At 37.8% G+C, this 21,194-nt stretch overlaps 1 protein-coding gene across 4 annotated transcripts in view; it reads right to left on the reverse strand.

Annotated features, from left to right (window-relative positions):
* Window positions 1–610: 610 nt before the first annotated feature.
* Klhl14 (kelch like family member 14) overlaps window positions 611–21,194 on the reverse strand; it is a 121,040-nt gene continuing 100,456 nt past the window's right edge. For 2 of the 4 annotated variants that reach the window (XM_028774883.1, XM_028774881.1), the window contains 5 exons: window positions 16,731–16,809; window positions 9,007–9,197; window positions 8,768–8,926; window positions 5,240–5,397; window positions 611–2,872 (listed from right to left, as the gene is read on the reverse strand). In XM_028774883.1, coding sequence (XP_028630716.1) covers window positions 2,732–2,872; window positions 5,240–5,397; window positions 8,768–8,926; window positions 9,007–9,197; window positions 16,731–16,809 — 728 coding nt within the window. In that variant the 3' untranslated portion in view covers window positions 611–2,731. The remainder of the gene's footprint in view (window positions 2,873–5,239; window positions 5,398–8,767; window positions 8,927–9,006; window positions 9,198–16,730; window positions 16,810–21,194) is intronic. The other 2 variants (XR_003712341.1, XM_028774884.1) reach the window with 2 other exon arrangements.

Below are 21,194 nucleotides of genomic sequence, written 5' to 3' on the forward strand. Positions count from 1 at the left end.
ATATGGAGCAGTAAGTCAAATAAACTGTATCCTCCCCTAGTTGTTTTTGGCCAGTGTTTTATTATAACAATAGAAACCAAACTAAGACAGTGACTCAGCTGCGCCTTTTAGCTGTAGGTCTGGTTTCCCTCTGCCTCAGCCACTCATCCTCTAATTATCATGTTCAACTTCTTTGACAGACTTGCTTTAAAGGAAGATCAACTACTTTGCATTTATAAAATTGACTTAATTAAACATGGGCTCCCATTATTCTGTAGGAAGCATGCAGCTATTTTTAATACACATCTACATGTACAGTTGGTTGCTGTCTATAAAAATGTCCATAAACATTTAGTTATTTAATTTTAAATAAATTCTGTCTTATTGTCATGAACTTGTGATAGAAAACTTAAATTCACTTGCATAATTTGCAATTCATAAAAGATTTTAAGAAGCATTTCGTAATTTTTCACATTGTCTATACTATATGCTTTAACATTCAATAAGGAAGTAAAGTAGACCTGTAAGGCATATCTGTAGAATAAAAATATTTAGGCATCTATATATTATAAACCTTGAAACAATCCAATCTATGTATGTTTTATAAGGACATCTATGAGAGACAGTCAAATTTATACATAAAGTTTTATTTAAACTTTTCCCCTTCCAAGCAAGCTTCATTTACATTCTAGTCCTGTACAAAATTTACATCCTCTGTGACTTTTTATTCACTTTTTACTCTAGAAATTTGCATCTCTCTGAAATACAGAAAGCTTTAGAGTTCTCATAAATGCTTTTATTTAATTTGGCTAGTGATAAAAAATAAAGGAAACAGCAAATATAAGGTAAAGCCAACACCCTTGTATAAACAGTGGCTTTTGGAAGGAATGGTGACAGTTGAGAATAATGTTTCAGAAACAGCTTGTGCTCTCCAGGATAATGGTGGGCGTTTCTCACGTTCTTATTGTCTTTCTTTCTGTATATCCGAATGTTTTCAAAAAAAGAAAAAGAAAATGAGAGTTGATTGCACTGATTATGTATATATATTCACATAATATTTTTACAACGGATCCTTTGGATCTGAACATACAAATAAATACAAAAACAACAAAGACTGTACTTTTTTGTAGAAACATCATTGGATTCTGGTATGCCCAGCTGCCTTGAAATGCTTGTGAAAACTTCCCATGAAGGTATTTGTTCTCACCTGTGGCTACCCCTACTTGGTATTTTAATATCACATTTGTTGAAAGGTTCAATATTTCTTCGTGATTTAAAAAAAAATTAGGTTCTTGTACGTGCCTGACAGTGTTGGTCAAACTTAGACCAGCTTGAAAGTCTAATTCACGTTTCTGTTAGTTTTGCTTCCTGATTGGCCACAAAGAGACCATGTCATGCTCTCCTGATCTTTTTATGCTTTGAGTTCCTAAAAAGAAGAATCAATTGCTCACTTGACCAAGTCCAGGCATCTCCAGTGACCATAAACAACTGGTGAGTGGAGGAAGAATGAGAATCAGGTATCTAGAGCCAGACAAAAGTGAGGACGTGTGCCGTCATGTGCTATGAGTTTCTAAGTCTAGTTTTTAAAAAATAATTATTTTAAAAGAGTTATTTATTTTTTATGTGTACAAGTGTTTTGTTTACAAGTTTGTAAGTGCTCTGCATGTGTACCTGGTACAATGGATGCCCTAGATTTGAAATTATGGGTGACTATAAGTTGCCACATGGGTGCTGAGAACCAAACCCAGGTCCTTCGCCTGAGAAGCAAGTGCTCTGAACCACTGAGCCATCTCTTCAGCTGGAAGTCATGTGTTTTAAGAATATTAAAGATAGATAGATAGTTGGGTTTTACTTGAGAGAATGTTTCCCTTGTGTACCTGAATTTCTGAGAGTGATTTGTCAGTTTTTATTATGGATTAAATTTGGAACAAATTGTTATCTAAGAGAATCTCTGTGATATTCCATGATGGAGTTGTTGGTCTTCTATTTTGAGGCAAATTGTTCTTATGTTCACTACTTAAAATACTTTAAGAAATGAGGAAGCATAAGTTTCTGGGAGCTGAAGAGCAACAGGGTGCACTTAGTTTTAATTTTCAAGGAGTATCAGAGACACACAATTAAGACTCTGGCAGAGAACAATTGCCCAAAAGACCAACAACTTACTTTTCCCAATCCCATGGGAAGCTGTAAGGAATAGAAGAAATGATTGTGTGGGAACAAAGGTGCTTGTCTTATATCTTCTGTGGTTTTCCTTTGCTCTGTACCTATGGAGTCGGTGAAGAAACCAAGTGTTTACCAATGCAGAATCAAGTGAGTTTCTGGAATACAGGGTAACCATTTGGTGGGTTGGATTTTGAATCATTCATGTACAAAATATTCTCCAAATGTCCAAGTCTATCACATGCAGTTAGGAAACAATGCACAATACAGATCTTAGGTCTCTGGGGCCAAACTTCTGTGGTTTATCTTTCCCTTTTTGAAAGTTCAGCTCCACGTGAGTTTGTGTAAAGGCAGAACAAGTTAAAACCAGCCTGATATCGAAGAGTCTGTCACCACAAGTTGAGTGTGATCTGAGTTGTGAACGATAGTCTCTGCTCAAGACCAGGTCTCTTTTTTCTGTAGTCACTTGTAAGTCATCAGAAACCAAAGGTGGATTTGGGCAGTTGTACTATTTGAATGCATGGTTCATGCAGGAAAGCATGTCACCTGTCCCTGCATTCTAGATGTGGCAGTATGCCAGAATTTCCTGCTGTCATTTGTTGTAGGGTACACAGGCTGGTAGAATGACTGTTGCACAGGCTGGGCCTGCGAGGGGTTCAGCCACATCGCCTTCAAGTTCTGTCCAGGTTCCTTTTTCTGGACAATAGCAGATTGTAGATGACTTGTAGGCACCCTGGAACGGCAGAGCAAGGAGTACTTAGGGGAGAGTATTCAGAGAAGAACAGTAATGTCACTCTCCACAGCTACACTGGGAAGACCTTTGCTCGACCTAAAACACTTCAAATCAACACAATGGGCTTTCAACTGTTGCATTCTATGGAAATATTTGAAACTGACACTTCAAAATCTTGTAGGTTTGTGTGTGAGTGTGTGTGTGCACGTGCATGTGTGTGTGTGTGTGTGTGTGTGTGTGTGTGTGTGTAAGTGAGCATGATTGCATACACATATTTGTGGAGGACAGAAGACAACCTCTAGTGTTGCTCCTCACAAGTGTTCATCCTTTCTTTCTCAAGACAGGATCTCTTCTGGACTTGGAACTTGCCAAGTAGGCTAATGTCTGCCTCATCTGCCTTCCTAATGCTTACACTAAAATCACAAGCCATCACATTTAGCCTTTTCATTTTTATAAGAGTTCTGGAGATTAAATTTAGGTCTCCAGGCAGGCAAAACAGAACTTGACTGAGCAAGCTACCTCTCTGGCCCTTGTGGTATGTTTTTAATAGCTGGTGATCAAACTCAAATAAATACCTAGGACATCCTTAATGCTCAGTGGTCACTTTCAAAAAATTGTTCTGAAATGAGAATTTGTCCAGTAGATTTAAATTAAAGAAGAATAAAGACAAATTCACATTTTTATTTAAATAAGTGAAGCAAAGTGGATGCTAGACTGTTATAACATTTCTTTGTCTTTATGTTTTTTTCACTGGGAAGAATGGAGCAAAGGTAGCAAGACATTTTAGAGTAGACTGAAAACATCTCCATATATTGATTTAATTATTTTCAAGAGGTCACACAGCATATGAACAATGGCTTTAATTTTGGTGTCTTTGTCAACTTTAAGGCTAATGCTTGAGTAATATTTTCCTTTCCAAATTCAGCCATAAGAAACAAAATCCCCAACAAAACTCATGTATTTTCCGAATGTCTATTCTTGATGTCTGCTTGGATGCGTGTCAACTCTTGTAATGAGTAATTTGCTCCAGAAAACAGGAACATATCTGAAAATCTACGCTTATCTGTCAACTTATATTTGCCTTTATATAACTAATTTTTAAAAGTGCCACAAAACTTACATCATAATCTTGCTTGAAACAAAATAAGAAAAACTTATGTTATTAGAACTCCAATCTGATCTTATAAAACTAACAGCAATAAATAAGGGAATATAAAAATAGGCATCACCATGAGAATAATCACATTGACCACTAGGTCTGATGTATCTCCTGATATGTAATTTAAACACAGACTCTTTTTTTCAGATATTTAGTTTTCCTCCCTCCCTCCCTCCCTCCCTCCCTCCCTCCCTCCCTCCCTCCCTCCCTCCCTTCTTTCTTTCTTTCTTTCTTTCTTTCTTTCTTTCTTTCTTTTTACAGAAAAATAAAAAATATAAATAAATAATAGAAAGTTAGGGCCTATTGAACTCCTGACTAATATCTATTCTGTAGAACTATTTTAAACGGCAGTACAAGGAGATTATTTGTCATTCCCACAATGTGGGGTATTCTGGGTGACAATAAGATTATTTTGTCAACAAGCCAAGAAACTAAATGTGGGCCAGAGGTAATGTTCTAGATGGTGGGGATCTATGAAACATGATAATCAAATATTTGTGAGATTTACCAAATCTTGATTTGAATATCTTGATTTTTAAATCAATTTTTAAGACAATAGGAAAAACTTAAGTTTCGTTTGGACATAAAGCAATTATTGTAACCCTTTGGGTATGATGAGTGATAATATAAGTGAATAACATTTTAAAAAAGATAAATACTGAGACTTTAAGGTCAAATAGGACATTGTGGATTTGTTTCACATTTTTTTTCAGTCAAACTTAAAAGAAAGCATGATGTCATTGGATGATCAGGAAAGGAGAATCCACCGTCCTTTCAATTTTTGTTTATGTTTGGAAATTTTCAAGATGGGAAGGGGTGAAAAGCAACTCTCATGCCCTCAATAGAATTCAGACATTGAAGAATTAATTTCCATGTTTTCCCTGTTCTAGTGGGAAACTTTTCAGATTTTCATATTCAATTTCTACAGAATACATGGAAAATCATTCCGTTTGGCTTTGAGTTGGAAAACTAGAATCATAAACACATGGATCTACGAGCAACCTGGGGATGCTGTGCCTGCTGTCGGACAGGTTGGGGACTAGCAACCATGTCTACTACATCATGCAGTTCTGTTCCCTTTCACAGTGCTGTGCCATTGCACATAAACCCAATATTCTTAAGGGTACATATAGCATGATGGTATACTGCAGGAAACAAACAGAAGCAAGCACACATAGGAGGAGGATGGGAGAAACACAAATACATACCATACTCCAGCTGTAGCCCCCAACTAGATAAATGCTGTCTTCAAGCACTGCACAGCCAGGGCCACTTCGACCTTCCAGGATGGGAGTTTGGAGAATATTCCACTGGTCGCCTTTTGGGTCATAGCATTCGACAAGCATGACGTCAAGGTGGGAGAAACCTAGGTGACAGGAGAAGGTGGCATGGAGGAAAGAGTGACTTCCACAGTCCATTTGAGGCTACTTCTTTTTAAAACAGTGCTGTGGCTAAGAAGTGACTTTGAAGATAATACAATTGTGAGTTTGAAGACACAAATGCATAATGCATTAGTGAAATTGGGAGGCGTCAAAACTTCTGAAAACAACAAATAACCTGCAGTAGTCTTTGGATGTTTTACATTAGCCTAAGCAGGTGTCATAAGGTTGATTACACAGGAGTAGGCCTTGTTAAAATGATTTATTGTAACATTATTTTAAAAGACTTAAGACAACAACACAACTAGCATGCTTGTGCTTTATAAAGGTAGCATCTGAATACAGACGTGCGTGCATCAGAGCTCCGACTTCCACAGACTAAAGTTTATTGCTTTTCTTAAATGTTTGGTTCTCTCAAACTAGTTTAATCAATTAAATTCATTGTTAAGAATCTTAAGCCTTTCCTAGAATCTGCTTATGTGTATAAACAGTTTCAGTGATTAGTGAAGTAGTTTTCAAGGATCAGGGTTTGGGGCTGGGTCTGAAAGCTCTGAGTGTCTTTGCCTCTGCTGCTTCTCTACTCATGAGTGTTTCTGTGTGTGTGTGTGTGTGTGTGTGTGTGTCTGTCTGTCTGTCTGTCTGTCTGTCTGTGTCTCTGTGTGTGTGTCTGTGTGTATGTGTCTGTGTGTGTCTCTCTCTGTGTGTCTGTGTGTGTGTGCGCATAAATGTGTGTGTGTCTGTGTGACTGTGTTTGAGTCTGTGTTGAGTGTGTATGTGTGTGAGTATATGTGTGTAGGTGAGAGGTGAACTTCAGATAGCATTCTTCAGGTGGAACTCACTTTGTCTTTTGAGATAGTCTGTCCAGGTGGCCATGAAGGTTCCACTAAGGCCCAGAACCTACATTGTTCTTAGTGACCTCATCACTACCCCAGCTATGGAAGACTTCTCTAAGAGGTAGAAGGAGGAGCACAGGGAGGATCTCATCACTCTGAAAACTGAGTGGGGAGATCATGGTTTCAAGGCCAGTCTGGGCTACATAGTGAGAAAGAGGAACAGTAAAGATTGTATTTTGTCTGCTTAAATGCATGCTATGGTATTCTAGCTGACAATCTATATGCATACATTAATACCATGATTCTTCAAACATAGTTGAAAAGACAAACTCAAAGGAATAATTTTCATTCTTGAGAAAGCAGACAGGTGATTTCAGACCACTAATTTCTTATACAAAATAAACACACAAGTGGTATTACAATAGAACAATATGCCTACTGCAAATTTTATATCTACTTAAAATGAGCATATAGGAAAATTTCTAAATCCTGAAATTCTAAGGTGTTGTTTAGGGGCACATACACCTTCTCTATGCCTCATTTCATACATACTGTAGATTTTGAGTTCAAGTATCACAAAAGGATACAGTTATTATTCTTCTTTTACGGACACACTTTAATACATGTCTTAAATGAGATGCTACAACATTTAATTTATTTCAAACTGGGATTCAAACCATAACTTTTCCTTTTCATTATGCCTCCTGAAATCACACATACACTCACACACATGCAAATATATGTAGATATCTATATGTATACATTTATGTGTGTATATATAATATATGTGTGTGTGTGTGTGAGAGAGAGAGAGAGAGAGAGAGAGAGAGAGAGAGAGAGAGAGAGAGAAAGAGAGGGAGGGAGGGAGGGAGGGAGGGAGAGAGAGAGAGAGAGAGAGAGAGAGAGAGAGAGAGAGAGAAAATGAATGTCTCTGGTAGTCCAGGCTGACCTCCAATATGGTATGTTGCCAGGAATGTTCCCAAACTTTGATTCTTTTGCCCCTACCCTACCTCCTCAGTGCTGGGATTATAGGTGTACCTCATCATGTCTGTTTTCTTTGATGCTACGTTTTTAGTCCAGGGCTTTATGCACCATAGCTAGGCAAACACCACCATCTGAACTATATCCTCCACCCTCTAGACTTTTGATGCTTGCATGTCCGTGCTCATGTGTGTGCATTCACATGTTTTCTTACTCAGTGTGTTACTATGCAGTCTTTCTGTCCAATCATAACCTTGAATATAAAAGTCACTGAGACATATTATGTCTTATGAAAATGAAATGAGAAAAAAACATCATACTTTATTTCAAAACCCAAAAGATTAATCTAAAACATTGAAACAAACAAACAAACAAACAAACAAACAAATGGAACTGTGGCAGTTGGAAGGAGAATCCTTTCTCATTGTTGGGGTCATGGAGGTGGACAGCAGGTACACACAAAAGCACAGTATTTGTAAAGCCATTGCTTGGCTGTTTTCCTTGCCTGGACATGTGTCTATGTCACTTTATAGAATTGCAGATGTGGATAACCCACATTTGGTGGGAAACAGATCCATGAAGGCATCAACTTTTCTGGTGAAGATGAACTCAAATTATAAACATAAAAGTAAGCTCATGTGATTTTATTAAATTTATTGGTAAATATGAATTAGAAAGCCTTTCTATGGCTGACTTTCCTCTGGACTCCTGTTGTGGTAGGAAAAGTGAACACATTGGGTTTACCACTCTCAGCAGAGCCTGTTTCTCCTGGCTCAGGAGCTGGCAGAGATTTTAGAGTTCACTTTAGAACAGTTTCCTAGTGTTGAGTTGAGGAAACTGAGACCCAAGGTAAGTCAGGTAAATTTCAGCTTCATGGATCTGTTTCCCACCAAATGTGGGTTATCCACATCTACAACTCTATAAAGTGACATAGACACATGTCCAGGCAAGGAAAACAGCCAAGCAATGGCTTTACAAATACTGTGCTTTTGTTTTAAGTCCAAAAAAAAAGCAATTCAATTTGAGAATCATAGATCATTTGATGTTCAATACTTAAATAATTCTAAATTTAGACACCAAGTTTTTGCTTTAAGAAAAAAAAATCCATACATTAGTTCTGTGAACCTGTGAGCACAGTTCTTTATGATTGCAGCAAAAAAACAATTTTCTGGAGGACAATTCATTACTACAACTTTGGATATAAAGAGTAATTTATTTCACCGGCTTCACTGTTATAACAAATTGTGCTTTTTAGTTATTAATGCTCCTGTTTCCCCCAGACGTCATTATTCATTTCTTTAATGTGTATAGAAACTTAAACATAATCCTATCTGCAGAATTAAAACACAGTAAGTGCTCGCTCCACGGAAGTGTTAATTTACACACCGTGGATTATATTTGGTCGATGTGCTTTTTACATAGTTATCTGTGCTTATGTAACAAGAAAAGCCTTAGCGAAGAGCATGTGATGCAAATGTTACTTGGACATATAAAAACAAAACAAAATGACAATAAACAAACAAACAAACAAACAAGAAAACACCTTTCAAATGATTCCCTCCAATTGCGTACAAGCGGTCATTCATCACAGCCAGGGTGTGAATAGCACGTTTCGTGTTCATGTCCTGTTTGCGGGCCCAGACATCCATGACAGGGTCATAGCAATACAACCAGGGGACGTACTCTCCATTGTGCACACCCCCTGTGAAGGACAGACACATCTGGGTCAAGTAAGTGCCTTGGACAGTGAGCTTTGCAAAGAAAGATGGAAGAATGGCTTGCCTGAAATGTATATTTTCCCATTGTGCACTGCTCCTGCGTGGGCTGCCAGTGGCTGAGGGAGAGATGACACATAGCGCCACTCATTTGTGTCTAGGTTGTAGCACTCCACACTGGACAGGTAACCGGTTTCGTTCCTCCCGCCGATCACATATAAATGCTTGTCCAAGCGGCAAGCATAGAAACTGGCTCTTCTACAATGAAAACAACGGCCCTCAGTAAGTCTCTGGATATCATTTAAAATGCTGCGAGGGATACTGGATCTGCCTCTGAAAGGGGGGTATGTCTTCAGAGACGGCTGTGACATTTGACTACTACTCATCTGCCTTCTAAATCCAAGCGCATGCATAACAGTCCTATGCATCACTCACCCCAGTTAACACTTTTGCTGTTGAAATTCAAAGAAATGAGAAAGTCAGCAATGCTTTGGGTCAGGTCTTTTCTTCTGGCTTTTTAATGCGCTGCTCAAATGTTCATTAATGTTAGGAATGTTTGGTGGTTTCTAAGGATATCATAGTTCAGTAAGACAAAGTGAAAAATGAGGTAGACAATGTAACAATAATAAATTATCTTGACATTCACTTTCTTTATGGTCCTTCAAGGGTCATTGTTCCCAATTTATTAGAAAACTGCATCATCAAAATTTCTCTTCAATTATCATTTTTCCCCTCCTAGTACGACTGCAAATAGAATAACTTTTGTGAACTTTGTATAGTCTTTCTATATATTTGTCTTCTAACATATATATTTGCCTTCTAACACCAATTCCAGGAATTTCTTCTAGGGAGCTTTTGGTATTGATTCTAACAAGGCTTCCAAATGATTTTAGCTGTCTGATCAAGAGAGGCTACCGACAGTGTTTGCCTGATATCCTTTCAAAGGCAAAATGTATGAAATTGGTTGAAAGGATAGGTGAGCAGTTGTGGTAATCTATGACGTAAGAAGGAGATATTGAGCAGTGGATTAGACTTTCAGTAGTTGAAATGGAAAGAAGTAATATGAAAACCGTGCTTTTGGCAGAACATGGAATACAGATCTAGTCAGACATGAAGAGTAGGAAAGATGAGGGGCTCAGAGGCCTAAGACATTCAGCTATGATGGACAGACTTATGGTGGCCAGGATGGTATTCCTGTGGTACAGTAGTGAATAAATATTATTGCTAAGTGCTAAGACCCTGAAGGATGTGATTGACACTGGATGAATTAATTGACTATAAAAATTGATGATAAGGTTCTTGTGCAGCATCAATTGCAATATGGAGAGTGCTGGAAATATCATGTCACCTGTATTACTTGTAGTTTTCTAAGTTGTGTGTATAAAATACTGAAACATCTGGGAGTGCACGCCACCTTGATGACCAATGTGTGACATACAAAATGAGAAGGTCTGGTATGCTTTACTATGTGTGGGACCTTTCGTGTAGCACATAACTGCCCTCAGTATCAGATTGCTCTCCAGCACCACGGGGACAGTCAGTACCCTTCCCCAAGCGTAGTGCAGTTATGTGCCCACCATTTGTTTCTTTTCCGAAACTGTCAGGTCATCTCTACCTGGATAAAAATTTCTTAGAAGTTGGCTCTCGTGAACTCTTCCTAATATAGTCCAAGGCTCTTATATTAGTGCTCAGGACCAGAAATGTTTTGGATTTCAGGAGTCTTTATATTTAGAAATATTTATAGAGAGAAGTTGAGGAAAAGGACCCAAGTCTAAACATAAAATACATTTCAGTTTTATTTGAACTTTGCACACTTATTCTTCATTCCATCTTTAAACAAGTAGTTACATGCACAAAATATTCTTTTTTTATAGCACTCACTGAATCCAACTAGCACTGCCCCTATGTGCATGAGTATGGGGCCATCTTCTGGAATATGGGCCACATGCCTGAAAAATGTGACAGCTACCAATAGCTCTTTAGCTAGGGATGGGATTTCCCATCCATGCCAGAATTATAACTGGCTTGATCTTGTTCAGGTCTTGAGGAGATAACTACAATGACAGTGAGTCTGCATGTGCAGCAGCTACACCATGTTCAGATGACAGTATTTCACCATCTTCCTCCTGTCCTTGGGTTCCTACCATCTTCTCCCTCACCTCCTGCCAACACCTTTAGCAACATTCCCCGAGCTTTCATAAAAGGGAGGATGATATAGATGCTATTCATATGGCTGGGTACTCACAATTGTTGATTCTCAGTGCTTTTACCAGTTCTCGGTGATTTTATACAATACTTTCAATGTGCTTGTGTTTTACTGTGAGCATGTGGCCTGAAGTCACATGTAAATCACACTGACTAAATTTCAGATTACAATGCTCAGCTTGTGATAATGAAGGGGTGGCCAAAGTGCCTTGTTTACACCCATGATTTATCACTACTTAAGTGTAATTTGAAGACGATAGTGTGTTCAGCTATTATCATAGCCTTACATTGTTCTGATAGCCATTATTGATCATTTTAGGCTGGTATTTTATGTGTCCTCTTTTCTATATTTCATTCATATTTTTGAAAGAAATTTATGCAGTAGAAGATTTGAAAGGTGATAGAGAACAGTAACCATGGGAAGAATTATCAGCAGAAAAGTGGGACAGAAAAGAAAAAGGTAGTCAGACTTCATAAAATGAAGGCTATCTTTTGGGTTCAGAAACTTAAATACTGGTGTGTGTGTGAGTGAGTGAGTGCGTGCGTGCGAGAGAGAGAGAGAGAGAGAGAGAGAGAGAGAGAGAGAGAGAGAGAAAGAGAGAGAGAGAGAGAGAGAGAGAGAGAGAGAGAGAGAGAGAGAGAGAGAGAGAAGAGGAGAGAATCTCATCTAAGTATAGAATTAGGATTTTAAAAGTTGCAAAATAAGGTTCAAAGAGCTGGTCCACTGACTTCTTTCACTTGAATAGACTGATTCCAATTGCTTTCTAATGATCATGATCTGTCAAAATTATTTAATGCTATTTTCTTTTCAAGTTTAAATGTTTCATTGAAAATAATGACATGAGTCTTCAGAAGACACACATCTCGTTACATTGTGGAGACAAGACAGGTCAGTGTACTTCTTCCAGATCATTCTGTGATGGACTTGGAGGTCTTTGAAAGGATACTTTTACTGATTGCACTAGAATCACCAGTGCATAACTGGACTACTGACTAGGTTGGGAATGGTGAGTTCTCAGTACTGATACATAAGATAGCAGGTAATCCGGATAGGTGTTGAGGTTGTGAAGTAGAGGAGACTCCCTCTGGCAGTCTTCTCTTCCCCTTTCTGCTCTACATTTCAGTTTTCTCATTTTGTTCTGAACTGGTTTCTTAACCTTTGACACCAAGTCAGCCTGTCAGAACTGGTTTGATGATCCTCCTGAACTCCTGGCCCTATACACACAGTGGATTTGAGATCTAAATGGAAAAGAATTAGCAAGTTTCACTTCCTGACTCAAAGTGTAATCTGTGTGTAGAAATCCCTACAGTGATGCTGGTGATTCTCCCCCAGATTCCCTCTCATGGCCAACTTGTGCATTCCTGAAATACATTACAGAAACAAGGGCTTGGTGATCTGTCAACACTGAGTTCCAGGCTCAGATATACCAGACTAGTTTTTCTCTCCTCTCTGTAGAAAAAAAAAACACACTTGGCTTATACTATTTTTTGAAAGGTTAGTTCAATCCTATTAAAATATTCCTTAATGGAATTATATTGTCATAATTTCACATTGTTCCTTTCTTCTTCCTCTCACTGCCAGAAGCAATATTTAACAAGGCTTCTAAGGTATGATTAGAAAGGCTAACAAATAACTTTTACAAGTATACTTTAAACTCTGTTTATACTAAGATCTTTAAAAGTCCTGCTAAACCTCAGGATGATCTACCAATACCTTATCTATCTATCTGTCTATCTATCTATCTATCTATCTATCTATCATCTATCTATCATCTATCTTCTATCTATCTATCTATCAATCATCTATCTATCATCTATCTATCTATCTATCTATCATCTATCTATCTATTATCTATCTATCTATCTATCATCTATCTATCTATCATCCATCTATCATCTATCTTCATCATCATCTATATATCTACCATGTATCATTTATATATCCATCACCTATTCATCTGTCATCCATAATTTTCTATCATTTATCTGTCCACTTATCATCTATCTATTTATGTCTATGTATTATCATCTAGCTGTATTAAATGATATTTATCCTAAAGCATAAGACTGAATTACTGTAATATTAACCTAGTTTGAACTGTTGACTTGCATCATCAAGTTAAAACAAGAGCTTTTTCAAATTGAATATTGTCTCCCATAGTTTCTCCAATAATATTTAAGTTTGGGAATGTTGTGGGCATGTTAGCTTCTAGTTTTTCACTCAGTGAAACAGAGAGCTGTTGTTGTTCCCAAACTGCTCTTTCCCCTACATCTTACAATTAGCTAGTGACTAAAAACGTTTGCTTTATTACTAAATATAAAATATCTATTTTACTTTAAAAAAATAGAAGCTGCCAGAGCATTTCTCTTGGTCTAAGCTTTCAAGTTTTTCCTCTATTGAGGTCTTAGATTTCCCTCTAAATCTAAGACCCAGATAGTTCATCAGTACTCATTTTTATTATTATAATTTAATTAAATGTATGCTTTGATGATTTCATGCATGTATAAGATGTACTGTGGTTACTCTTACCCTCACCCTCCCCATCTCTCTCTCCCACAACATAACCTCCTCCTTATAAATCCATTTCCCAAGTTCATGTCTTTTTGTTTCATTGTGTGGCCCACTGAGTATATTCAGGACCCTCTGTGTGAGGATGAGTTTGGAACTGCCCATTGGGTCATGGTAGGTTCACATGTAAGTACACCACTGGAACTGTCATCAGCCAGACACAATCGAGGCTTATGGGGAGGGGGGAGTTATCCTTCCTTGCTGAACTATTGGCTATTGAAAGATTCTCAGGAGAAGTAGCCATTGGTTTCCATGGTGTACATTTAAAATTGTATTTCGTTCAATCTTTTGCTTGTAAATTCATAGCTAGAAAGCTTGGAGTTTGTGAGCTTATCCATGGTTGAGTAAGCCTAGAGGCCATATGTCCACCTCCCTGCTGAACAGGAAGGGTACTCAGAAGCTTTATTAGACCCCATTGGAAGAGCTGATGAGGTAAAATAGCCTAGGAGTCAGTTCCCAGTTCTGTAAGGGTGATTTACCCCTGAGATGACTTACAACACTTTTCTCTTATTCTCAATCAATCTGATAACTTCTCAGCATAAGAATGTCTCAGTCCTCTGGCAGGAGAATAATAGAAACAGGTAGATGAAGAATTTCTGGTTTGATTCATGATCTATGTCTCGTAAAATTAACTTAAATGTTTCACTAAGTATCTCTGATGTGGAGTTACTCATCTATCTTGGGTTCCTTCCTTCTATGTCTAACGACCATGTATAGCACCGGTGGCTATTGCTATTTTGAATGGAAGCTTGGCAATGGTAGAAGACACATTTCATTTGAAGTGATGGATTGCTACATCGGCCAACCAGCCTACAGGAGAGAGAGCACTAGAAGAGTACTGGGTATTTGTGAGGTCTGTATGTTCCTACTCAGCTCTGCAAGGAGTTATGTACTCTACCAGATTGATTGTTCTAAATCTTTAAAAAAAGAAAGAAAAAGAAAGAAAGAAAAAGAAAGAAAGAAAGAAAAAGAAAGGAAGAAAAAGAAAGAAAGAAAACTTCTTTTACTGAGGACCTGACATGATATATCATAATGACTTCAAGAGAAACGCTAAACAGTCTATCCTGTCAACGGTGGCTGCCGAGCGCCAACAGACCATGGCAGTTCTTTTCGTTAGGTCAATGAGCTGCTAAAAATTGTCTAAGTAGGACCTTGCCATGATAGGCCACCCTGCCTCAGAGGAAGTCATTACAGACTATCAAGTAAACAATACGCATTCTAAAAAAATTACTAATTAGGTTTTGTAGCAATACTTTCCATCCTTAGGGGCTCTATAGTGAGATAATTGACCGCGACGTGAGTTACGCCTTCCAAGCTGAAGGCGTGAAGGTTAATTATCATGGTGTACAGCCCCCAGCAAAGGGGACGCTGGTGATGAGACAATGACATTTCAAACATGTGTTGATGATTCTTTTGCAAATAGAACTTTCTAGAATGGTTTTGATTAAAGGGCAAAGTGAGACAGTTACTATAACAGTCACTAGGAGCTCAAACCCAAAAGGAAGCACTGAAGTGTGCTAGAGAAAGACAGCAGGAAACTCGTGGCTCATGAGGTTTGTCAGGATATTGATTGACTTGGCAGTATTTCTTGAGGTACAGTGGAGAGAAAGAGAAGTTTTCTTAAATGAGCTCGTGGTGCTGAACATACTGTCTGGATCTTTCCAGCTTATAGTGTGGAGTCTCCTTGAAGAGTCTTATTTTTTTTATCTTATTATTTCGAAGGATTATTTATATATTTGAGACAGGGTGTTACAGTACAGCCCTGGCCGGCCTCCAAATCACAATGCCTCTGAATCAGGCTTCTGAATACCAAGATTGTAAACATGCACTGTTGTGCCCATCTAAGAGAGTTTTCATTCACTCATATGGGGGGTGGGACGATATTGAGCTTCTCAATACATTTAAGTAGATTCATACTGTCTTACAGCAGAGACACCCATTTTGGAATAAACGCTATTTCATGAAGATAGCTGTTACGTGAAATCTATGCTAAGGATCTACTTTGATCTCAGTGCAACCTACTTGAATGATGAAATGTGAAAGGAGTTCATTTTCTTTTTGAACAGGAAAAAGAACACAGCCTACTGCTTTTTAAATTCTTGATGATGAGGAGAAAAGAAGTTGTGGTTTATTATCATTATCTTATTGGATGATTTGCTTAAAAGGACATCAAAGAGTTAAGTGGCTAAAATCTAACATGCATACACATTATCATATGCATACAAAGACATAGTATCATGATTGAATACAGAAATGAAAGTATTCGTACATATATTACCCATGCTGTCCTTTGGTATCTAAGAGACTATAGATAAATATTCTGTGTATGAAAATATGAGATGGCAAGTTTTTGCTTTGTTTTGGGGAGCAGGGTCTCATATGCTTCACACTGGCCTTGAGATTACTGTGTACTTGAGCCTAGCCTTTTAAATGTTGGATCATCTTGCCTCTATCTCCCAAGTACTGGGATTACAGGAATATGCCAGCATGGCTGGTTAGGATTAATATTTTAAAGTTAATAAATGACCTATTCTTGAAGAGGCACATATAAATGATCTGACTTCTTGAAATATTAAACTTAAATACAGATTTAAATATTAAATCTCAAGTTTAAACGTTAAATATTAAATCTAATATTGAATATTTAAATATTTAATATAGAAGCTTTTATATTGCCATGCAGACCACTATGAGGATAGCAGGCTAAGTTTTGAGGAGCTAGATACGTTACCATTGATAAGAACCACATAACAAGTTGCTACACAGTTGTTTCCAAAATGTTATCACTGTGGTCAAAAAAGATACACTGCAAACATTTTTATCCGCGTGTTAGGACAAATAGTTCATTTATTAGTTTCTTTTGCATTAATATGATCAGCAACCTAACTTGGGTTAGCCATGACTGGCACTTCGCCTCACGTGGCTTTCGTGGGCTCTGCTCAGTGTTCCTTATCACACATCACCCTTGTTTCTGTGCAGCACTCCTACATGTTTCAGACAAAAAAACAAGCACTTACCTTTCTTGCATGGGTGGAAGTTGGATCCAACTGTTAAATCGGGGATCATACCGGCTGACAAAATTTGTACTATGTTTTCCTGTAAAAATACATTTTGAGATATTTAAAACTTAGAATTCTCTTCTTGATTCACATATTTATCAGCTTTAGCAATCTTTGTTGTCAGGTTTAACAAGCATGAATTAAGTTCAGGGGTCCTGTAGCAGGGCATGAGAGGCAGAAAGGTCTTTCCTCAAATGGGTTTCCTTTTCCTTATTTTTTTAATTGTTGTGAACTTACTTAACCCGATCAACCATGCCCAATGCATGTTTACTAGACTATCAGCATATCAGGATAAATTTTTCTGTTTTTTGATATTTTTATGTTTCAAAAACAAGAAATTACTGTCCCTAAATTCTCCATTTTAGAGAATTCCTTGTATGATATATCTGGCTAGTCTTTTTTATGAATAGATTGTTTTTTGTCCTAAAAATATTAAAATGTATTTTCTAGAGAAGTAATCAGCAAGCTTAAGAGAAAAGTAAAATATTTTCCATATACTTAAGCCCCACACTTGCCCAAGTCCCTACCCTTAGCACTTATCCACTATTACCATTTATTTTTACTGACCCAGAGCCTGACTGTGGTAGAGCTTTGTGTCTCCCCATGGAAATAATAGCAGTGGTGATAATGAGTCGTGCTTATCACAGAAGCTCTGTGTGTGCATCTGAGAGACACACCATTGTTGTGACGTAAGCACAGGTGCTGTACGGGGGTGTGGGGAAGCAAGCGTGAACCTTCGGAGCTGCTTAACGATCATGTCTCCTCTGTTGAGCTTAAAAAGCACATTGGTGCTTCCATGGTATTAAAATGAATCTTATTTTACATACATATTTATATACATCATCAAAGCAAGAAATGCAAGCGAACAAGCACACAAAATTTTACATGTAACACTAGAGATAGAAACCAACTCACATCCAAGGCCTCAACCCTAAACACTGCCTTTGTTCATGATTCGTAACTAGGCAATGGTATCAGATTTCGCCCCATGAATAAATAGAATGCACACACATATGTGCTCAAATGGCTGAGACATGGTCAAGTTTGAAATCTATTGAACAGGGTCATCCAAATAGCATCCCTTTTTGTTCAAGACAAGATGCACCACTAAGCATGGCGGTCTGGTTTCTAGCTTGAGCGAATGGCTTGAAGGTCACAGAGTTTGTTGTATTGACAAAAACTAAGTAGGGAACAAGTAGAAACTAAGGAATAAGTTGTGAAATCAGCTTTGTTCTTTTTTTTTTTTTTTCAGTGAGACAGAGTAGACAGCTCTACTTTATTGTTTCAAAGGTAGGGTATATAAGGAGTCATAGGAGTATGCGTGGAAAGGGCTGATTGGTCGTAACACAGTACCTAATTATCATATGGGCAGGAGAACAAGCAGGACTTAGGTGCTGAGTTATGCAGTACTTGCAGTGAGCTTTGCTCAGAGTCATCCTCTGAATACAGTCAGGCATTTGTGTTCAGAAAGACTCTTCAACATTAGAGTATAGAATTTCCCTACTATGATCAGTTGCGTTTTTAGCCCAGAGAAACCTACAGAATGCTAAAAGGGGATAATTGCTAACCTAGTGACTAGATAATGTTACCACTGCAAGCTTGGGAGGCTGTAGTGCAGAGTTACTATTTAAATGTATAGCACTGGATGAAACTACTTAAGAAAAGAAGTTGGAATTGTAAGACAAAGAGTCTTAGGAGTGACCTCTGGGGTAGAAAAAAAATAAAACAACAAAGGAAAGAATGATATTTTGAAAGCCAGCTTCAATAGTACTTGTGAAAGAAGGGAGCAAGCAGCTGAGATTATGAAGGGTGTTAGTGGCCCTGACAAGTGCTCCTACAATGAACTGATGTTGAGGAAAGCCAATGGGGACTACTCAGGCGAGACTAAAATATAGACATGGAGGTAAGAGGCTACACAATGCTTCCCAGCACTTCCTAAACCAACAGCAGACTAAACTACAAGACACAGATCAGGGGAGTGTTTGGTGGTCATTTTTAAAGTTTTAAGCTCAAGAATATGAAAAGTTCTTGAAAAGGCAATTGGGACCAAGAACCAGACCCTAGCTCTGTATAGAAAGAGAAATAAGAAGAAAATGTGTAGTTTATGCTGGGAGTCTGGATTTTCCTTAGAAGCCTATGTGTTTAAAGCTTGGTCCCTAGTGTTGGTGAGAGAAGACTGGATCTTGAGTGTGCTAATGACATCAATGGATTAATCTATTGACAGGTTTATCATTGAGTGGGCTAGTAGTATGTGGAAGAGAGATCCAGGTTCTAACTACAAAGGGTGACTGGGAGTGGTCTTCTCAAAAGATATCCTGGTTTTGAGTAGATAGGATATTAATGAAATCAGTCAAAAGAGATGTCAAGGCATTCCAGGGATCGTGTGATTTGAAATCAGGTGCTCCTTCCCATGTGTAAGTGTTGACAAGTGATGACAAATTGGTTTTATCTGGAGACCTACTGAAAAATAAGAATGGTAAGAATGACCCAGAAACTTCAAATAGGGAGGATCCAACTCAAGTTTGGACTATGTCTAGAGCTGGTTTTTTGAGTAATTTTTGGTGGCCAAATTTGTCACAATTACCCTGTAGGAAAATACATTTTCTTTGGTGCTCAAATTTCCAAGCAACATCTGAAAACTAAAAATGTTGACAAGAGTCAGAACTCATCCACCATGCATAATACTGTTTGTCTATGAAGTTTGGGTCAGAGTTTCTATTCGTAAGAAGGAATCTGCCACTTCTGGTAATGGGGTCGAGAGGGCCTTCATGTGCTAAGCAGCAATGGTCCAAACCATAAATCTTGATTTCTTGTAGAATGGAAGTGGAATTTATTCAGAAGAAAGGCTCAGGAGAGTGTGGTTTGAAGGGGTTTGAGATTAGGGAGTATCTCCAGAGGCCAGGATAGTGGTGTGCAAGAGAGACAGGTTGAGGACTAGGATTGTAAAAAAGATGAAGTTCTGAGAGTGGCAGGGGAGAACCAGAGGAGATAACGAGCCTTATAAGAAGTGAAAATGAGTTAAAGTGGACTTAATTTGCTGTTATGGGGCTTACTGTTAAGACTCTTCTAGAGGCTTCAGAGTGGTGGGTACATATGATGGAATTTTGGAAAATCGTTTACTCTTCCCACACTTTTCTTTCCTTTTTCTTCCCCCCTCTACCATCTTTCTCCTCTCTTCTCCCATTGTTTCCTATAATTATCCATTTCTCATCCCACCTTGCTCTGCCTCCCTTCCACTTCCCTCCTCTCCTTTCCCCTGTCTTCCCCTTCCCTCTTCTCTTCTATTCTCTCTTTCCCTCCTCCACCATTTTCTCCCATTTCCAGTTCCTTTCCTTCCTCACTTCTTCCTATTCATTCCCTCTGCTTCTTCCTACTCCCTTTTTTCTCTTTACTCTGTCCCATTTTCCTTCCTTTCACCTGTCTTAAATTTTCCTTCTCTATTCCTTCCGATAGGATGTTCAGGAGCTGTCTAGACTGGCTTTAAATTTGGATCCTTCCATCCCCTCTTCTTAGTGCTTGAGTACAGGTTGCCTCAGCCTATCTGGGTCTTCATTTTCTTTCTGACCTTTCCTTTACTTCTCTTCTTGTGATGATGCACTTCTCTCAGACACCATTGATGAGTATTACTGTAGGAAGAGATAAATGAGGAACTGGGGGCAGCTTTCAGCCAATGGTGGGGACAGAATAGGGGACAAAAATCCTCTCTTAGTTTTTTGAGGAGTTAGTTCAAATGGTAAATGCAAATCAAATTTCTATGTATTCTGAAAGTATCTATGGATATATTTCTATTACTACAACATGGGACATGTTGGCAGAAGGTTATATTTAAACTATAACAGAGTAGAAATGTATATATATATGTATATGTGTATATATATATATATATATATATATATACATATACATATATATATATCTTATTGGTCCAGTAATTAATAGTAGTTTTCTTACTTCAGTTTTGGTCATGTAATCAAGATTACCAATAGAGCATAATCTGAAATTACAATTTTGTATTTTGCTCAGGATACACTCCTCATAAACTATTTTCATATGAATTAACATTGAACTTGAATTCTCATCTTTAGAACAGATATATGTGTGCGTAACATTTGAACCATGTGTTTAATTGTTCTCTTGTATAGCTATTATATAAAAGTATTTTTATATTAGCATAAGATATTTATCTTTTTTTGTTGGTATTAGTTGCACAGGGCATCATAATATGAAATCTCCACATTTCTGGGTGGTTCAAGTCTTTTTAAAATTTTTAGAAGATGTAGAGTGATTAGAGTTCTTGGGAGCAAGTGCAAGCCACTTCCCATTGATGCAGCACTTTTTAAGACCAATGGCAAAAATCATATTTTTTTTAAACCACAGTTGACCAGATTGATGAAAAGGTGAAAGACAATGTAACAGTTGTTA

The sequence above is a fragment of the Grammomys surdaster genome, unplaced genomic scaffold (genome assembly GCF_004785775.1).
Source record: "Grammomys surdaster isolate TR1022 unplaced genomic scaffold, NIH_TR_1.0 243, whole genome shotgun sequence".
NCBI lineage: Eukaryota > Metazoa > Chordata > Mammalia > Rodentia > Muridae > Grammomys > Grammomys surdaster.